Source organism: Varanus komodoensis, unplaced genomic scaffold (genome assembly GCF_004798865.1).
Source record: "Varanus komodoensis strain SLA01 unplaced genomic scaffold, ASM479886v1 scaffold21, whole genome shotgun sequence".
In the NCBI taxonomy this organism is placed as follows: Eukaryota; Metazoa; Chordata; class Lepidosauria; order Squamata; family Varanidae; genus Varanus; species Varanus komodoensis.
In genome coordinates this window covers 19,475,319-19,496,059 of record NW_025335589.1, presented here as the reverse complement: position 1 = coordinate 19,496,059, position 20,741 = coordinate 19,475,319, and the positions used below count along the sequence as shown (strand labels likewise).

Below are 20,741 nucleotides of genomic sequence, written 5' to 3'. Positions count from 1 at the left end.
ATACTTACAGTAAATGCATGGAAATTATCAAGTCAAAAGCTATCAATTTCAGTGGTGTTATTCCAAGTGCAACTAATTCTGGATCCAACTCAAATCCTGTAATGCACTTATGAAGGTCACTAGCAAATTATGGAGAACATAATTTTGGCCCACCTTACAACACAGGTTTGTCAGCGTACTTGGATCTAATAGGACAAGTAAACTCAGGTACCTCAGTCTAAATAGGCAGCTCACCTTAAAAGACAAGCAGCCTGATCCTATGTAGAGTTAAATGCATCTAACCACCCTGAAATAAATAATCTTATTACATATGCCTAATTCTACTAAGACTAGGCTGATGGGATCTCACCAAGGCACTTTTGGCATCCCATTTATTTCCAAATGAGCAACATTCCTTCTTAGTGCAGATTCCAATGCAGGGAAATACAAAATCAAATCAAACCTGAATAACCATTGCAACATGAGCACCGACAAATCTATCACAGATGATACAATGAGTATTTATAAACTGTTTCTTTTCTCCTCTGACATGATGTCCATACAGAGCTATCCTTAAGAACAAACAAAGGATCATCATTGCTTGAAGCATTTATTGAATATATTAATCTTTCATAACCCATTGCAAAATGTATGAAAATCTTTTATCTTAAATGCAATACAATAAAACTTACATAGAAAATACATCTTAGACCAAAAAAAATCCTGAAGGATAAATTACATAGGTAAACACCAAGTTATATCTTTTAATTGAGAGACGGTGGTACATTGTACAACACAACCAAATCAGATAGTTCTCTGCTCCCCACTCTGCCAAATTGTTTCTAAAGATTTCTGTTTTGGGGGAGGATGGAAAAACCAAGACGAGAAAAAAAATGACTGTACATTATTCAGACTAGTTAATTCTGCCATCAGAGAGTTTCTTGTCTGAGATAAAGCATAACAATGGCAGAAGCAGTTAGGAGGGACAAAAGAAGGAATGCTCAAATATATAATCTAGATGGCTTTGTAATCACAAGATACCACTTGATCATAACCCTCCTAAAATATCTCTCAGAGAAGAGCAGCATAGAATACACAGTTTGAGAAGATTAACGTCACTTGGTGTATTGGAGATGAATAGCTCAGCATCGTGGGATAATCTTCATTCCTAAACCATTTTCTGCCCACTGGAAGAAGTCACACTGTTTATCCTTCCCAAGAGGGCACACAAAGAAATTCTTTCCATTATTAGGGCCAATCTTCAACACCGTCCTCATGATGCAGCGCTTCCCATGATTGCAGAAAGGAAACTGCAGGTCTGCCCACTGTAGAGAGAAATCATTTCCCTTTAACACCAGATGCTGTAGCCAAATTCCTCTTTTAGACTGGTGGTAAGAAACTCTCCTTTAATGCTGCCAGGTAGGTGGCAACCAATAATAATCCAGCTAAACTACTTTCTTGAAAATACAGTTTGTTCCACTACCTGAACTCCACTGGTTTGACTTTGTTGGAGGACACATTTTAAGAGTCTTATCTGACTTTGGAGACAACACAGTTTAATTTATCCAACTAAAGTTCTGATAGCTCCAAGGCAATAGATCTTACTTCCCGAAACCTGAACATCTTTTCTCTTGCAGGATCCGAAGGGCAAAATGACACTGTTGAATTAGTTACTGTATGGTATAGCAGAGACCATTGGCAAGGCTGAGCTCAGAATAAAAATGCAAAGGAGCAAGCAGTCTAGAATCCTAGTCACAAGGGGTTCTAGACCGTGTGAAGAGCCCTTTTGCACATTTGCACTACACATGGAAGGGACTTGTGAGGAGGCTTTGCAGTTGCCATTTAATAAAGCAGGCAGAATTACAAAAGCTACAGGCTTTCCTGTTATTTGATCTCTGTGCTGGGAAAGCGACACTCACGTCGCCTCTGTCTTCCCTGGAGTTATTAATGACACAGGGTCAGAGGAAGAACTGAAGAATGGATACATGGGTAGACAGTCTGTCCAGCAAGCAGCTACAGACAATCAAGACCCCAAGGAAGTAGAATTACTGCTGCTTCCCCTTTAAGACAGAGGTGTTTCCAGGAAGCTGGTCCCTGGAAATGCCATGGATGACTGGCAGGAGAAGGGAATCTCCTACAATAGGCAGCTCTTCAACTAAACAGCAGGGATAGTTGCTTTTTACTAGCTCCCTACCGCCAAACACCCTTCTTGGGTACCAGGAGAATCCCCCTATTGCTCCTTTAGGTACAAGTGGGCAACACAGTGCTGATAAACCCCAACTAATTTGCTGTATTATAGTAAATAAATGAAGCGTATTGCTGTAAACCAATCTTCCTCAACTCGGTGACCAGCCAAATGTTTTGGATTCAAAGCACCTGCTTTGCATGCACAAGCTCCCAGCTTCCATCCTGGCATCTTCAAGTAAAGCTGGAAGAGTGCCTGCCTGAAGCCCTGGAGAGCTGCGGCCAGGTAGTGCTGACAATGCTGGGCTGGATAGACCAGCGTTCCACTGCCTGAACACCACCTGAATGCTCTGACCTAGTAAGGCAGCATCAGCTCACATCCAACCCAGCCTGTATGGCCAGTGGCCAGGAATGCTGGGCCCTGCGGACCAAAACATCTGGAGGGCATCAGGCAAGGGAAGGCAGCTATAAACCATGAGGCATGATTCAGTTGGCTTCATGTGAAAATTATTCCAGAGAAGCCAGAACTGCTGCTTATTCATCCCAAACTGCACAGAGAATCTCTTTAGACAAAGCTTTCATCATCATAATTCATATTTCCATTATGCAGAAAGAATGAGTCAAATCCACAAGCAATCGGGTGCCTCGAGAAACTGATTTGTACCCTTCAAGGGTGTTGGCAAGGTTTATTACAATCTCACGTACTTCAAAATAGTCACATCGGGTGTCTCTAGGTAAAGGACAAGCGTAAAATTGCCTGCCCTTGTTTTCTCCGTCCTTTCTCACGACACGGAGAACACAGAAGCGGCTGTGTTTACTACAGCGAGGATTGCCAGCATTTAATGTAGGAGAGCCATCTGTCATATTATCTGGAGGTGCTCTGTAATGACAGGTTACAAAATAAAACCTGCATAAAGTTAAAGAGATTAGTTACAGCAGAACCATCAGATTAATTGTTTCTGCCTCCCTGCAAACTCCATACAAACTCTTCCATTCCAATAATATATTGTTTCCCTATTGACAAAAGATATATATCCTATTATTTAATCTGCCCTACTTGTTTTCCTTTTAAATAAAATTGACATCAGTGCTGAATATTGAGGCAATTGAAATGAAATGCAAGTGGCAAATTTAAAGTCAGAAATTGCCTTTGCCTCCCCCCCCCCACCTTTTTTTGGGTAAAGTGCACCATTTCAGCACTGCTAGCATAAACGTTGTGCTTTCATGTAGTTAAAAAGACATCCAGAATTGGCTGCAGCAAGATGTACTAGAGGACCAATTCACTCCAATTATATCCTCCCCCTTTGGAAAGCTATTATGAACATCTTAGACCAGGCCACTGGGATATCTACCTACTTGTATGCTTCAGAGACAATTTTCCATGCTTTTTGATCAAAGCCACTTTTAATGATCCCAATCATATTCCACAGAGGAGGAAGTCTGACTGCTGGAGCAAAAAGTGCATTTTATGAAGGTGGTGGGGAAGCTTCACTCTTGTCTGATGTTAGTGTTACCGTAATATTTAGAGCATCTTTCCTTAACATATACAGGTGCTGCTTCCTTGATGGCAAATGTTCAAACAAGGTTAGTTTGATTCCTGTTAGCCTGATTAGCACTGGCTAACCTTTGTTGGGAGTTGTAGTACAAGTTCAAAAAGCATTAGGTAGTGTTGCTTTAGCAGTTCTAAGCCAGGAAAAGGCAACCTAATGCCCACCACATGTTTTAAACTAAAGTTTCCATAATATCTGGGTACTGGCTGTGCTGGCTGGAGCTCAGCTGTAGTCCAAGCCTGAAAGACAAGGCGTAGCCTACATTTGATATAAGTAACATCTCCCAGAATCAGTATCTTTATGTTGTTTTGTTTCCAGTCTCTCAAACTGGGGAAGAGGCAGCAAAGGAGTAATTTTGACTACTGCAACATGGCCTATGTGGGATTCCATTTGAAAACAATGTGAAAACTTCCCCTGGTTACTGAGGCCAGTTACATGGAGCATATGATTCCCTTGTTACAACAGCCTCATTGGTCTGTTTCCAGACACAATTCAAATTGCTGGTTTTGATCTATAAGTCCTTAGGAGCTACTGAAAGACTCCTCCTGCCATACGTTCTTGTCCTAGTTTTAAGATCTTCCAAACAGGCTCTTCTGTTGGCCTCATCACTATTGGAGACATGACAAATGGCCTTCTTGGTGACTGATCCCAGAGTCTAGAACTCCTTATCAAATGTTGGCTCATTCTCTGTTGTTCCACCAGGAGGCAAATATAATTTATTCAGGCAGAACTTTGACATGTAAAATGGTCTTGCTTTTGAACGAGGATTTAATGGGTTGGGTGTTGTTTATCTCTTTTCTTGTGTCTTAGTGTTTTCAATGTATTGTTTTGAAGCATTTAAAGGTTTTGCTTTAATCTTTATTGTTAGCCACCTTGAGCACCATTTTGGGTGGAAAGGCAGGATTCAATAAACAAGTGGGCATGCGTGAAGATCACCTGTTCTACAGAAAGCTCCGTGGGTCTTCTTATCAAGTTTTGTGAAGCTCAAGTGTTATGACACCAAGCAGATACTCTTCTGTCCCACTTTCCTTATATGAACTTCTAAAGACCTCTAAATTGCAATTAGTCTTTTACAGAAGTTCTTTTATCCTTCATGGTTCTTAGGACAGGGCAACACAGGCTACACAGCTGATCCCAGCATGCTTCCCTCTCTGCTACAGCAATCTCATTCCAGACTGATTCATCTGCACATTTTCTAACACAATTTATCCCACCTGGTAATGTTGCCCTTCTGGCATTGTCATAGGCCAAGCAAGTCGGTTAGTCTTCAGAAGAGAATAGCTGGACACAAATTTAGCATTTAAAATAGGAACATTCAGTAATTCGTGCATTTCAGAAAACAAGTGTGCTTTCAGGAAACACTTGAAAGACGCCACATTTTCTACCCCCTGAGCTGCATGAGGGAAGGTTTTCCACAGTGGATGCCCTATCAGGAAGGCCCACCATCCAGGTGTTGCACAGGAATATTCTGGTAATTTTCAAATAGCTAGCAAGGCCTCTTCTGATGATCTGAAGAGTTGGTTGGGTATAAGAGGGAAGGTGGTCTGCTGTATGTCCAAGCTATTTAAGGATTTGTATGGCATCAGCAGAGCCTTGGGTGTAGTTTGGTAGCTAAGAGGCAGCCAGTGCAGTTCATTTAACACAGAACTGATGTGAGCATCGCTAGGTGTCTCAAAGCACACCCTCACTGCTGCATTCTGCACTAGCTGCAGCTTCTGCATCAAGTCCAAGGGCAGTCCCACACAGGGTATATGACAGTAGTCTAACCATGAGGTGAGCAGTTCATGAAATGCTATGGCTATCCAGGAGCAGGCGCAGCTGGGGTACTACCCTAAATGGGTAGTGGGTATTCTGAGCCGCCAAGGTCACGTGGTCTTAATACTTTTCAGTGAACAACTTGTCCCTGGCAGCAAATAACCATTTCTTCTGTTCCAATATGTTGCCTGAGCCACAGGCCAGTCCATGGGCACACAACAACCCAGCAGCAAGCAAAATTGTCTCATTAGCCAACACACAGACTTATTTGATAGACAATATTTTATACTGAACCACTTCAAAGCTAAAACATACTGAACTAAAAACAAACTGCTTCCTATTGGCAAAGTCTTTCCCATTAATTACTATCTTTCAAGTCTGTGTTCGATTCAATACATTTTAAAGGAATCTTATTTAAATCTGAAAATAACAGACCTGCTTGCTAAATTCTCAGTGATGATTCCTGCAGATGAAGATGGGTAATCAATCTTTCGTTTCTTCTGTGCTGGCATTAAAGAATTATATTGATAGGGAACAGGTACTGGTGTATTTACTGCATAGTGATCAGTACTGTTACAATCATTTCTTGAAGACTCATGCTGGGAGCTTCCATCTGTAGCTAGACTCTTACTTCCATTCTGTTTTAATGGAGTGGATTCACTAGCAAAATCTGTCAGTACCAAAGTTGTTGTCCCAAACACAGTTTTCCTGTTGATCTTAATTTCTGTCCTTGGTTTTCCAAAGTTGTTACATGGGTACTTGATTAAGTCACTGTGAGAAGCTGTTAAATTTTCATTACTCTGCATGTTTTGAACTTTAAAAAGGCAGTAAGAAAGAGACAACAAGGTTAGCATCTTCTGATTAACTCCTTATTCTTCCCTAGTTTCTCCAACAATATTATGCTATATCTGTAGCACTCTTCACATGAGTATGATCACATATATTAACAGCCTCAAACCAAAGGAAGCTCGCATATAATAATTGGTAACTTTGGATGCAGGTCATGCACGCCTCTTTGGATCAAGTGGTGCATCCTGCTAATGTAATGGGGTTCAGCTAAGCACTGCAACATAACAGTGATGTTGCCCAAATACACACTGATAATATGTGCAGTGGAAAATGTAGATTAATGTGATCTTTTCCCAGACAAAGCTTAATGTAACAAATGTTAATTAATTAAGGAGCGAAGGGAAAACTAGAGGAAGATTTGCAAGGATAAGAAGAGTGTATTAATTAACAGCATTGAGGAAATTATTTGACTTGCAACATCCTAAAAATCTCCTGGTTTACTTTTGCAAATATAGATTTTGGGAGGAAAATACTTTATTTGAACTTATTTTAAAGAAGTCTCCAGATGCTAGGCATTGGCCTTTGATAATGCTTTAAAAGCTTTACAACTGGAATGGAAGATGCTGAGAAAGAAAAAGAGCATTATTGCTATTCTGTTCTAAAGCCCAAAGCTATCCTGTCTTTGTTGTATGGGGTCTGCTTCAACTTCTAGGTGACCAGCTGGGTGCATCAATTCCAGGAGAGAAGTTAATTGGCAAATCTGATTTTCTGAACAGACTTAGTCTTAAGGTTCCTGGGGCTGGCTTTTTAGCAGAAGGCAAGTAGCCAAAAGCAAGTTTGGCAGACAACAGAAAGACTTACTGAGTGTAGTTCTTGTGGTCCACCAGTCTCCCTCACCCACCAGTCTACTGGCTTCTGAAGGCCTAGGTCAGTATGTCTTTCCTCAACCCATGCTTTGGACAAGGTCCAGATGGTGAAAGGCTTCTCTACCGTAAAGAGCTGTCTTGATGGGAGGATTTCACCATCAATAGCCTTTAGTGAATGTGATCCCAGTGATTTGGAAAGAATGAACTGTTCTGTGCATCCCTAAAAGGCTGGTACTTTCTCGGGGCCTGAAATCACCATGCTGAGTGCAAACAAGCCTCATGCAGTGACAATCACAGGGAGGGGAACAGCTGTATTACAAGGACAAAAGAAAGGAGGAGGACAACAAGGATTTACAGTTGGTAGTATAGACAGACTAGGTGAATTTAGATGAGACCGGACAAGGACTAAGGATTATGCCTGCATGATTTTCAGGAGAAACTGAAGAGAAAATTGCTTCTTAAATTGGAATATGGGGCTCTCGGAAGTACTGGGATCAGCACACTGGAAAACACATACAAAGAGAAGAAAGGCATGAACAAATGGACAAACAAGGAGAACATGAAGGGGAGTCAAGGAACTGAAGACAGGAAGTACTATCAGAGTAGAGGAATGTTTCAAAGATTAGAAGCTATGCATTGCTGCTTGAGAACAGTTCAACTTTGTATAAAAAACCCACATTCCTAAGAAAATGGGATTTACCGCCTCTTAGCCAGAAAATGGCTAAGAGGTTTCCAAGCTACTGCTTTGAAAGCCCTAATATGCTGTCCTTGTAAAATCACAATTTTTATTGCAGGATTTAAACTTTTTTCAGGCACACAGACTTCTATTGTCTTTGAAATACCAACAGGGTGGAGCACAGGGTGACATTTGTCCCTTCCAGCTATAAAAGGAAATGTATCTACAGCTCCCCCTCCCCCCACCCTACAAATATATTCCCTTTCAATTTAAGAAACATTTGGTCTGACAATTCAGGAAGTTGCTGAAATCTGCAGAAAGTACAAAAGTTCAACTGAATAATTCATGCAGCATAGGATGGGCTAACAGCTGTGAAAGTATATATTTGAGTTACAAAAGGAACATGCCATTATAGTGCAAACAGTTGTTCCCTAAAACAACAAGCTTCTGCGTTTATAATTCAGATGCTAAGAAGACATGCATCTGCTCAAGGCTATTTCAAAATCTTTCCCCATCCCAGTTTACTTAACAAAGAATTTCCTCTTAATTTTCTATCTTGCTCTGGAGAAAGAAGGGCATCTCTACCTTACATCCTGTATAGTGGTCTCCTGTAGGACAAAAACCTGCCCGGTCCTTATTGTTTATCTGTAAGGCACCATGTGGTAGGCCGTACGCCAACAGTGCCACATCATCATCTGACTGTGGTAAAAAAGCATGAAGGAGAGGCAACTCTGAGAACTATACAGATGACCCAGATCAGGAAGCTGCAGCCCATCCCGTGATGCTGATGTATATATACAGTATGGAATTTATAAACAGCTTCACATAGAGAAGTATTGGAGTGGTGTAAAAGAAATTAAAATGCACACACTGACAAGCATAAACATGAATACGACAGTAGGTAGACTTCTGCCATTAGTCTAGGACTCCTTGTATAAAAGGAAAAGACTTTGGCAAATGCCAAAAGGAAAAATAGCATCAGTGCCTGCCTGAATTTACTTGGAGAATGGCCCTAAATGGAGACATGTTTATCTTTCCTGACAGGACAGGACAGGACAGGACAGGACAGGACAGGACAGGAAGACTGGTGCCACTGTATTCATCATAGTTGAGATTCAAAACCAATGGAAAACTTTTAGGTTCAGTGTCTCAGTATACATAATATATATTGCCTAAATGTTGTGTGCAAGACTGGAAACAAAAATCTTGTTCCAGGTTCCAGGCTACCTGCATAGTTGTATTACATTTTAGTGCCATATACATGCTCACACCAGCCCCATCATTACTTACCTTCAGGCCTTGGAGTCAAGCATGCGTCACACAGTTTGGCAGAAGGCTTGTTTACTAGAGTGCAGCGTCTACAGGCCCACCCCTCTTCCGATTCCTGAGCAACTTGTCCTTTAGAACATGGCCCCCTGCCGTACGCCCAGCCAATTAAACTATTTCTTCTTGGCAGTTTGCTGTGCAATGAAGAGAAGGGGAAATTGATGTTAACATTTTGAGAAGCTTGTTCTGAATGTTGACTTCCACCAGGGTTTCATGAGAGATTCAACGCTGGACTGTACTAACTCGGCCATGGGCAGGAAAAGAGTTGTGCTGTGATTGGCAGCTTCTATTAGCCTGAAAAGAAGAGAGTGAGTTGAAAGCTGGGTCTACCGCATGCTAAACTCTGCAGGACACCACTCAAGACATGCTCCCAACACATTGATTTTGCCATGTAAATGGCATTGCTGTCCAGGTTCCAGGGGAAGTATGTTTCTGAATAACCAGGAGCTAGCCAACAACTGAGGGAAAGAGCAACTACTCATGTGTCTTGCTTATGATGCTTCTGACAGACGGAGGAGGAAACAGAATGAGAAGACCGTCCTTTCATCTGATGCTGCAGGGCTCTCAACATTGCCCTTTGTCAAAGTTCTTTCTACTTTCCTGAGTCGTCTGGATAAAAGAGCCTTCCCCAGCTGGCAGTGGCCAGGTGTGTTGGAATACTGTTCCCAGCATCTCCTACCCATGTTGACCAGAAGATGCTGGGAACTGTAGTCCAACGTGTTTGGTGGGCACTAAGATGGAGAAGGCTGGGATGGGAGGTGGTTGTTTTTTACCTTGAATCTCAGGGATAATATTTTCAATAAAAGTTTGTCCGCTTGTAATCTCAGGGGATATCTTCATTTCACAGCTTAACATATGAAGCCATGCTGCCAGTATTATCTTACACAAGAAACATAAAAATAAAATAAGATGTCTGTCTGGTCCTTGTAGCAAATGGGTTCTTTAAACCTACTGTTTTAGCATAAGTAACTACTTTGGATGTTCAAGTGAGAGAATATTATAAACATGTTTTATAATAAAATGAATAACAAGTACACAGGGAACTTACAGTGTAATTCTATTATGTTTATTCAAAAGTAATTGCACTGGGTGCAATGGGACTTTTCACTAATAAGTCCATGCAAGTTTGCAAACTTTCAGTGAGATTCTCTGCATGTTTATTCAGAATTATTCCTTGGTTTATGTGTACATATGCAACTGCATTCTTAGGGTTGGCTACAGGGTTTGTCTTTCACAAGAGGAAGGGCCTTCCTGTGGGTAGATGGTCTCTGCAAGGAGATGGTCCCTCCATCTGATTTTGGGGAACAAAATTCCCCACACACGCCATTCAGCAGGGGGTCCTAATTCAGCAGGGACTCCTCATTCAATAAAAATTGTGATCCAGCCCTTACTCATTCCACACAGGCCATTTTCATGGAAGTAGTCAACGTTCTAGTGATGCACTGGAAAAGTGCAAATTAAACTCCCTTATATTGAAATCCTATATGCTTACCTGGGAGTAAAGACCCACTGAACTCCCTGGGAGTACTTCTGAGTATACCTGTGTGGGATTGCAGTGTTGATTCAGCTGATGAGCAATGGATAAGGTAGAGTGATAGGGAAGGAAAAAAGCCAAAGCAAACAAAAATATACCATGCAATGATAAGATGACTATTCAGCGAAAGATGGTCCTTTCTAAAGATCACTTCTCAGAATGCTGAGATCATCTGGAAAATGTGTTCTTAAGGTAAATGACCTACCCAGGGTCCACAAGCTGAGGATTGTCCTTTTGACACTGAGGACAGAAGTAGGTCATTCTGTTGTCCTCTCCTAAACGACACACTGTGATCTTTGTTCTGCACTGACCACAGTTGGACTGTTTGTACACCCTGTAATGCTTGTATAATGCTGATCCCATCTTGCGACACTGGAACAAAAAAACATAATCCACGTGACTTAGAAAGCAGTGATGCAACCCAGTCTCAAGCCATGTTTACCTCTGACTAGAAAGCAAAAAAGAATCAAACAAGGAAGATTTAAACATTCTCCATTGTCCTACTTTTGCCCATTGCCCAAGAGAAAAATGGGCAAAAATCTTTAATCATGTAATTCTCCATATGCACTCTTTAGTGGTTCAGCTTTAAGAAGAGCATAGCTGCTTTTTCTGAATATGTAAATTAGCCTTAAGTCCTATAAAACCTAAAAGACTCATGTGCATTTTTCCTTCTGGTTTCTACAGAATATTCCAAATCAGACAGGGACAGACAAAGGTCTCTTCAATAAATTCATGGGGTTTATATATACCCCATGTTTCAAATAATGTTTCAAATAATGTTTATATATACACATATGCATATTTATATACATATTCAGCATTTACATTTTAATGAGTTTTTGCAGATCTCTTGGGAAACAGTTTACCCCCTACCTTATAAAAGAGTAGTGTGAAATCGCGGGTCATTTTCACCAAGTGATGTACTTGCTCATCTGTTAAGTAACAAGCCTGTAATTTGGAGCAAAGGTTTATTTAAAAACAACAATGAGGTTTTATCCAAACAAGGGTGCACGGTCTTATAGGAAGCTTATAATTAGGACTCTTTCTTAAGATATCACACTGACAGTAATGGCAAACAAAATGCCACTTTAATGCTGCAGTCCTATATTAGCATCTCTCTAAGAGTAAATCCCATTGAAAGCAATGCAACTAACATATCAGTAGGAATGTATCAGATTGCACTGTAAATATGCCAATGTGCAGCACCACTAACTTTTGTCCCAGTTGCCAAATAAAAGCTTCCAGTGCTTCAATATTAAAAATAGCACCATGCCACATTTTTATCTCTTTATTTTGGATCTTTGGTTGATGGGGATGGGACAAAATGAAACTGTAGCTGAAAACTGAGGGAGCAGATGAGAATTTTGGATAAATTTCTCAGAGTGCAGCTACTGAGGTGGGAGAGGTGATCCTTCTTGTACTACTATCATTTTCCATTGACCTAGACCCTCTGGCAGCTTGAGCTTCTTGGAAAGCTCCCTAAGACTTAGAAAAAGCAACATGCATGGCTCAGCTTTCCAGCATTCAGCTGACAGTGGCAGAAGCACCGGAGAGGGAGACCTGGTGAAAGTCTCATGGGTTTTTTTCAGAAAGCTCAGCCAGAAAGCCTGCAAGGACACAACCAGGATGGAAGGGAGAGGCACAAATGGTAGAAGGCATAGCTTGCACACCCTTAGCTACTTCCACACAGTAAGTAAGGTACGCACTGAAGCCCTGCCGCCTGAGAAATGTATCCGAAACTCTCAGGATCCCAAGGAAAGAAGCAGAAAAACAAGTGCTTATCTCAGAAGGAAAGGAAGAGGCTGTGAAAGGGCAGGGGGTGGGGTTCAGCAGAGCACTAATTAAAAATCTTGCTTACTATTGAGCTATGTCTGCCCCCTTTTCACTAGCTTCCCAAGATCAAAGGAACGGGTTGTTAGATAAAATTGATGGAACTGCCAGGCCAATACATCTAGAACTAGGTTATTCAACAAGAAACTTACACATTATAGGAGCATTCTCATGCCTGCTCCCTGTGTTGAGAGCGCAAGCAAGAAGGCTCACACAGAGCCAAACAGCTGACCCGGATGCACGAGTCCTGCACATTCAGCTGGCATGGCAAGGGGCTCTGCATGCATACTGAGGAACATGTGCAGAGCTCAGGGTGGATTTGATTTAAATCACGATTTAAATCGCGAGTCAGTTAAGACTAGATTTGAATCACGGTTTTCTACATTACTTGCACACGTACATCATCGTGCATGTACAGCACCAAAGGATCTTCACCAGTGGTCAATCTGATCAACACTGTCACATGGAAGAAAAAGACACTGGAGTACATTTTGTTGTCAGTTCTAACACACCTCCTACAGATGCAGGTTCTCAGCTTGGGATGCACTCCTACACCCTACCCTGAACTTAAATGCCCAGGTTTCACTTGCGCCGGGAATATATGTGCACGACTAAAGCTGGTGAAGCAACGGCGCTCATTCCTGGAAATATCCACGCAGACCATGGAGACACATGTTCGTTACATCTCCTGTGGCCTCTGCAATGTGCACGGCCAGATGGAGCAGCATTGAAAAGCTTTCAGAAACTTCAGAAGGTTCAGAATATGGACTGCAAAGGTTTTCGCAAGCATCTTACTCCCATGTTTCAAATTGACAGGTCACCAGTCTAGTTCTAGGAACAATTAAAAACATCATGTATAATCTAAATAATCTATATGAGTTGGAAACATGGGATTTGAAAGACCATATTCTCTATGAGCCAGCCTTGGTTCTTGGTTCAGAAAAGTCCCTGCTACAGCTTCTAATTTACTGTATAAAGGAATCAGTCTTGGTCACTGCCCAGCCTATCATTTTATTAGAGGCGTGAATCGTCTGTCTGCAGAATCATCCTGGCCAACTTCCTAAAATTCAGGGTCTAGATCATATTCAAATTATGAAAATAGGACAAATATCTATACATTCTGTCTGGAACTCTGTACATGCAGTTTCAAAATTCAAGGGAATGGAGTGAAAAATATTTCACTTACTTTAACAGCTGGATGGAGACCACTGTCAAAAAGTGCTTCATTCTTTATGATGTTTCCCACCCCGGGTAGGACTGCCTGATCTAGCAACACATCACATAACATACGGCTTTTTTGCTTCTTAATCTCAGTTTCTGCTCTTAAGAAACTGAATTTTGGAGAGCACACATCTAGGACCTCCAACATTCTAATTTTCTGCTCACTTTCAGCTGCATTCCTGCACAGGTAAAAAAGCAAAAGCAAGATATTTCACTGTGACTTGCAAGTAGGTTAGCAACATGGCATGTAATTAAGACACTTCCATACTGGTTGAAACAATCAGAAGAAAATCATCAAAGTTGCTCAAACCAGATTGACCTAAGAGAAAGCAACCCATAGTTAAAGAAAAGTAACTCTTGCCATTGGGAGGTTTATTTTGCAAAGGGCATTATAGAAAAGGTACCAAAATGGCAGTTTACATTATCAATCTTGAAGAATTTTTCACACAGAGGAAAGCTAGAAAGGAATAGTTTTTTATGGAATAATGGCAGGGTACAGGAACACATGCAATAGGAGTTTAGGTTGTGTCAAAATGCTAGACTTCAGGATTGCACAACTGCTGCATTTGGATATAACTGTTTAACATTACAGGCATACACCTAGGAGAGCCTTCTTTTAGCACAGCCACAAAATTGGAAGCTTTAATCTCCATTTTCAATAACTCTATTAGCATTGCATCCACAACCTAAGCAGTGGCTAAATTTAAATATGATTTGCTTTACTGAAAGCAGCCAGTTTCAGGTTTGAGTGTGGCTTCTTTTAATAGCCCGGATTTAAAGATAACTGTATTTTGTGTTGGTTGGAATGAAGCAACCAACCGTGATTAGTCAAAAATGACAGTGAAGGCTTCCAGTTTCCTCTTTCCAGCAATGGCAGAAGAAGAGACAGGAGAGGCATCCAAAGGTCACTTAGGATCATTCCTATAATAATAAACCATAGCTTACCATTACACTGAAAGACAGCGAGTGACATGACTCCCATGACATGACTCCCATGATTTGAAGAAAAGCTTTTATTCATACAACTCACAAACGATGTTCACTACTATAATATCACTTTACTAACTTACATGAGATTCATTCACAGAGGACAGTATAAGCTCTAACAACTACAAGAATAACTCTGAGAGTCACAGACATTTTTCCTGTAACAGCCATCAGTTTATTGTTCTCCATAGTTATGACCAACTATCATGCCATGAGCATTGCAGGACTTCACTGTCATTGGATACTGAGGACAATGTGAGGTGGATCTTTGCTGTGATCCAAGACAACTTTTTAGCAAGAGTGGTTAAATAGAAATCCATAAAATATATATTTAAATAAGAAAAGATTAGGGTTGTCACCCAGTTGAAGACATTTTAGTGGATTGATCATTAATCAATTACATTTGCAGTTTTGTAAATGAGTGAATCAATTGTTCTGAAATGAAATATATGCAAGGTGACCCTTTCTGTCCGTGGCCCAGTTCACATATTACTGCAACCCATTTTTTTAAAAAATGTAGGTTATTGTTAATAAGCCTGAAGGAACTCAGTTGCTTACACAAGGGGAACCAACTAAACAACCCAACTTCTGCTCATCGTATGCTTAGAGTAATGTGCGAATTCAGAACTCTGGTTGGAGAAATGACCCAACAACTAACTGTGGGTTCTTTCCTACTAATTCACAATAGCTCACTCTTTTAAAAAATGGTGGGTTGTTGTGACATGAAAATTGTGCCCATGTGTGTGCAAGAGAGAGAAAGAAGGAGAACATTTTTTTAAAGGGGCATACTTGTCATTTTTATGAAACTTTGTACCAAATATCAATATTCCCGGAAACCATATGCTGCTTTACCTAAGTTCCACGGTTACATCATAGAAACAAACCAAATCAGAAGTAAGTTGTATTTCCAGGACTAGCAGTGCTCCACTTCTCTTTTGGCTTGTATCTGAATTTATACGTAAAGAACCATTCATGCCGAAGTGGATCCTAGAAAGGAAACACATTTCTGTGAATATGTTGAGAATTATTGCAAGTTTAGCAGCTACTTAGTCAGAATAGTAAGCATATACAAGTGCTTGCTGTTGGCAATAGCATAATTATATTACTTATTTACATGCTCACTTTCATGGTATGGGCTTTAAATCAAAGTTTCATAAGAATCTTAGCTTCAGTCACTGACTGCGTTTAGACAACACAATAACCTACTCTCAAGTGGGTCATAATGGGTTGAGTGTGTGATGTCATTGAACTGTGGATTGTTGCAATCTGGGTTATACAGCTGTCTAAAACTAGTCAAAATAACAAATGATTGTGAACTATTGAACAACAAACCATGGGTTCTCTTCATGGTTGATGTTAATAATGCTAAGTTCAGAAAACACACTAACCTACCATTTGAAAACAACCCGTATTCAACCCATACACTGCCCTTGAGTGTGGGTTATCATGTTGTCAGAAGTCAGTCCCTATCTTGTTCAGGGAGTGCCAAACCTGGTGTCCCAGTTCAGACCCAACACTAAACTTCTGATTACTTCTTAGTTAAACCAGTTCGATTGGCAGAAGGAGCCAAGAAAGAGCAATCCAGCAGTGCACACTGCTTTTGAACCCTAACTCAGGGTTCTACACAATTCTGCCTTTTTTCTGCAAATGTAGCCAACAGGTTGGATTCATGTGGAGTTAACTGAACATAGATTAATTACCAACAAATTCATCCTGCTTAAAGTCATCCCACATGACTGAAATCCCACTGATTTCAACACAGTCCAGCTTAAGGGTTGGCCAGACTACAGAATAGGAAGCAAATCAAGAGCAGAAAGGGGGAAATACAACTCGAGATCCCTTATGTAGCACAACATAATTTATGCTAGCACTTGGGTCCTATCCTATGCTGCCCAGGGTAATATACATACAAAACAGAAAGTGCATAAATTAAAATAGAAAATGGCATAATACAATACCCAAACAAGCCAGAATAAAACAAAATTTGCAAGGCAGAGAATAAATATTAGATGCAGCAAATATTCCTAAATAGCCAAAATAATACAACTGGAAGTAAAACATAAGGCAATTTAAATGAAAACACTGAAAACTCAATAAGTAAATGCCAGTTGGGTTTACCTAGGAAGGGCTTCCACCACGGTGGGGTATGTCAGGACAAAATGAACAGAAGTTCTGCCATAATGAGGCTGCTAAAGCCTGTAAGAACAGCTTTAGACTTAAGATGGCATTCCTGATCTGATCATAAATACATGTTACAAGTCTAGCTTCCCACATACACCTTAAAGATGTGAATGCTTGCCTGTCCTGCTCAGGTACACTCTTAGATATGCTAATTATTTACCTGTCCTCAATGTTCTTCATTTTGTATTGTCTTTATCCGTATTGCTTTACCCTGATGTGCCTCAAGCATACTGTGTACATTATTCCCCATCCTCCCTCAAAACGTGGATGTAACTGATGGCTTATAAAAGCATCTTGTACCGACTCCATCTTTGTAGCTCCTCTGGGAGCTACCTACATGCTGCATGTATTTCCTCTATGTCTAAATAAACTGTAAATGTTTCTTTGATTGCACACCCCCAGCATACCTGCTCTCCCTGGTTTTTCTTGTCAGGTACCACTAAGAAGGCCCACTGGTGAATTCCCTGCCAGATCTCAATACACTTTTTATGTGCAGATTTTATGTCAATTGGCATGCAAGTTGTTTAAGGTCTGAATGAATGAAATATGTGGGGGCCTAAGTTCAGGACTGATGACGATGAAGGTGAGAGCCAGTGTGGGGTGGTGGTTAGCATGCTGGACTGAGACTGGGAAGATCTAACTCCAAGTGCACACCTGGCCCTGGGGCTCCCTGGGCAGGTCACCAACTCTCAGCCTAACCCACTTCACTGGATTGTTGTGAGGCTAAAAAGAAGAAAACATCTGCTGCCTTGGAGGAAAAGGTGGGATTGAAATGTAGTAAGAAAAATTTTCTGGGCTTTGGATGGGAAAACATGAGAAGAGGCAGTCCTTCCATTACTGGGACCTCAAGTCATGAAGAGCAAAGCCAGTATGCCAAGATACAAGCCACTCCCTATGCTATCCTGCAGTACGGAGGCTATCTAAGCAAGCTACTGATGGCAACAACCCACCTGAGTTGCTGATCAGCATATTAAGTACAGCAGAAATCAGCATGTTAAGTTCAGCAGAACAATGTATGAACCCTGATCAATGAGTTTGCAAAAGGTCAGCAGCATAGGATTATAGGTAAATCTTAAGCATTAACTGGAGCTGCTTCTACCCCTTTGCTTCACTTCCTCATGGAGCTCTTCAGGCTTTTTCTTCATGCTCAAGTCCTGGTCCATGTTCTCCTGCTAATATCATCAGCAGTGAAATGCATTTACTGATATATACACAGGAGTTCTGTTTAGTTTTCCTACTGCTAGACACCTACCAACTAGATTCCTGTCTTCTGGGGAAGCCTAGTGCTTCACTGCATTTAGCCCAGTTTCAACCCCCTTTCTTTATTCTCTTAACTATATTGCCATATTTTTATTGTGCCCATATCACCGGCTGATGGATAATCCAGCAACAGCCTAGGCAAAAATTTCCAAGGGGAAGTCTCTCTCCATATTTTGTTTTAATTACTCAATTCATGCCAAGTCATGCCAACATTCATTAAGTTCACAGCCTTGATCATTGCTGCTATGAAAAAATATTAACTTGCCTGTGGGCAGGAGGGCAATTACTTTTTGCAACATAGCTCACAAAATTAGGACATGAATTCCTCTAACATATACAAACATGTGTACGCATCTCTTACCTCAAGGCTTTATGTCCAAAGTACATGAAAAGCTCCTTCCCCAAAGTTTCCACACCATTGTACACACATCCATCAAGCACACTTAAGCAGTCTTGACAGGAAACCGTATTCCCAGTCACCTATGTGATTTGAAAAATAATAAAGTTGAGCAAGTAAAAATGAGCAAAAGAGGTTAAAGAAGAGTTTGCACCACACACATATCCATGTATGAGGCAGCACATTATTCTAAGACACCATCAAGATGACGATTACATTACATTTACACCTTGTCATTCTTCCTCTTGCAAGGAACTCAAGGTGGCCTAAAGAATAATTTTGTATAATTATTCCAAGGGGTATAAAAGAAGAGTAAGGAACCAAAGTATGCGGGTACATATCAAGGCATATGGGCTACTAGGCAACTGGTATTGAAAGGATCTGGTGATGCACAGCCTCTCCTGCCACACCACATGTAGCAAGTATCATCAGAAGCGCTGCTTCCATATTAACTTTCACTGTGTTCATGTATAAGTCACTCTTGCAATGAAAAGAAATGATAACATGGAATGTATCCCTCACAAGTCGCATTCGAATGTGCCAAGCTGCTTCCAGATTCTTAGAAAAGCAATGTCTAAATCTTCCCCAAACTTTTTGCAGAATATAAGGTATTTCTGAAAGGGGCTTTACTTCCCATGCAATCTGGATGGCCTGAAATCTTCAGGTGGAAATAATAATCATCCTTGGGATATTATTCAAATGCAAAGGAAAACTATTCTGCCTTACTGTTTTTTCACTATGTTCATACCCTTTCTCTCCTTAAATCTATCAATAAATATTGCATGCTTTAATACTGGGCTAAACCCATATTTACTGCTAGCTATTTCTCTGTGAAGGGATTCAGACTGACAAAGGAAAGCCATGATATAATAATTTATTTAATATTATGGAAATCAAGACAAGTGAAATTTGTGTATTCAGCCCAAATACTGAGGGGGGAAATGTTGAAACTGCCTTCTGAATGTTTGTCTATCTAGGTACAGCTATTTAATCAGAAAGTACTTAATGGTGTTTGATGTTTTAGATCAGGCATTAGCAGGTTTCACAACCTTGATCTCAGTGACAAATAGCAACTGTTGACTCTCTTCTGGAACCTGCTTTCATCCGGGGTTCATCAGCCCTCATCTCTGCAGGTCTCTGGGAATGGAGCAGCCCTCTCTCTTTTAGCTGGCCTTATCATAATGTCTGGTCTGCTGACTTTATCAGTAAGGTCTGCCTTAGACATCAATAAAGGCATCATTTCATATACCTTACTCATTTTTCTTTATATCCAATTTGTGTGGCTTTTGTCTTGCATGTCTCCTTGAGAAACATCTACCTTTAAGTGTGGTTTAAATGCATAAATATTATTTAGGTCAGTACTAGTATTTTAGTTGAAGAATGGCCATAGAGGAGGAGGTTTCATGCGGGATACTTCACAAATCTCTATAGGACTGGAGTGTCTTCCCTGTCTGAAATCCTGGAGAGCTGTTGCTAATCAATGTAAATAATACTGAGCTATGCAGGCCAACCATCTTACACCTATGTCTCCTTATATCCCAGGAGTCAGTGTAAGGCAACATTTCAAGGCAAAGATCCCTATATATGCCAAGTGAAGTCATAACAACCTAGCTCATCTATCAGTACAACAGAAGTAGGCAATAACTATTTGAAAACAAATGTCTGGAAGCTGCACACAAATTCCACGACATTTCGCTGTTTATTTTCCATGCTACTATAATATGCTGACACTGTTTATGAAATATCTTCCCTGCTACATACACAATAGTAAATAATTAAAAGCCCTAAGATTGCTGTTTTCTCAACTGCTAATTTGCTTTTGAATTTTTAAATGTCTTTGTGAAATAAACATGTTGTAAACTGAAGGTCATTGGTATAAGTTATGATTATTTCAGACATGACAACAACCTGCTCCTTGGTGCATGGTAGTCACTTTAGGCTTCTTTTGATGTCATTTTCCATCAAGATGTCAATGCTGACATCAGTTTTGAAGATGAGGCGCAAATAATAGCCTAATATATCAAGAGAGACTTAATATGAGTGCATACAACAAGAAATCCCATTGTTAATAATATTGTGTCTATTCCGGTGTTTCACTGCACCAGCCCTGAGCAACATGTTACTCTGTCCAGCATTCATGCATAGTGCCTTACCAGATATTTCACAGCCACGCTACTGAAGCAGCCTGTCCAGGCAACCCATCTCT

At 40.6% G+C, this 20,741-nt stretch overlaps 1 protein-coding gene across 1 annotated transcript in view; it reads right to left on the bottom strand.

The window, feature by feature from the left end:
* Window positions 1-1,121: 1,121 nt before the first annotated feature.
* The window catches only part of NEIL3 (nei like DNA glycosylase 3), a 23,998-nt gene continuing 4,378 nt past the window's right edge, over window positions 1,122-20,741 (bottom strand). The window contains exons 3-11 of the mRNA XM_044430849.1: window positions 18,500-18,618; window positions 15,550-15,684; window positions 13,676-13,889; window positions 11,533-11,607; window positions 10,865-11,031; window positions 9,090-9,259; window positions 5,904-6,282; window positions 2,857-3,043; window positions 1,122-1,304 (exon numbers count right to left, since the gene is read on the bottom strand). Of these exons, the coding sequence (XP_044286784.1) occupies window positions 1,122-1,304; window positions 2,857-3,043; window positions 5,904-6,282; window positions 9,090-9,259; window positions 10,865-11,031; window positions 11,533-11,607; window positions 13,676-13,889; window positions 15,550-15,684; window positions 18,500-18,618 (1,629 nt within the window). The remainder of the gene's footprint in view (window positions 1,305-2,856; window positions 3,044-5,903; window positions 6,283-9,089; window positions 9,260-10,864; window positions 11,032-11,532; window positions 11,608-13,675; window positions 13,890-15,549; window positions 15,685-18,499; window positions 18,619-20,741) is intronic.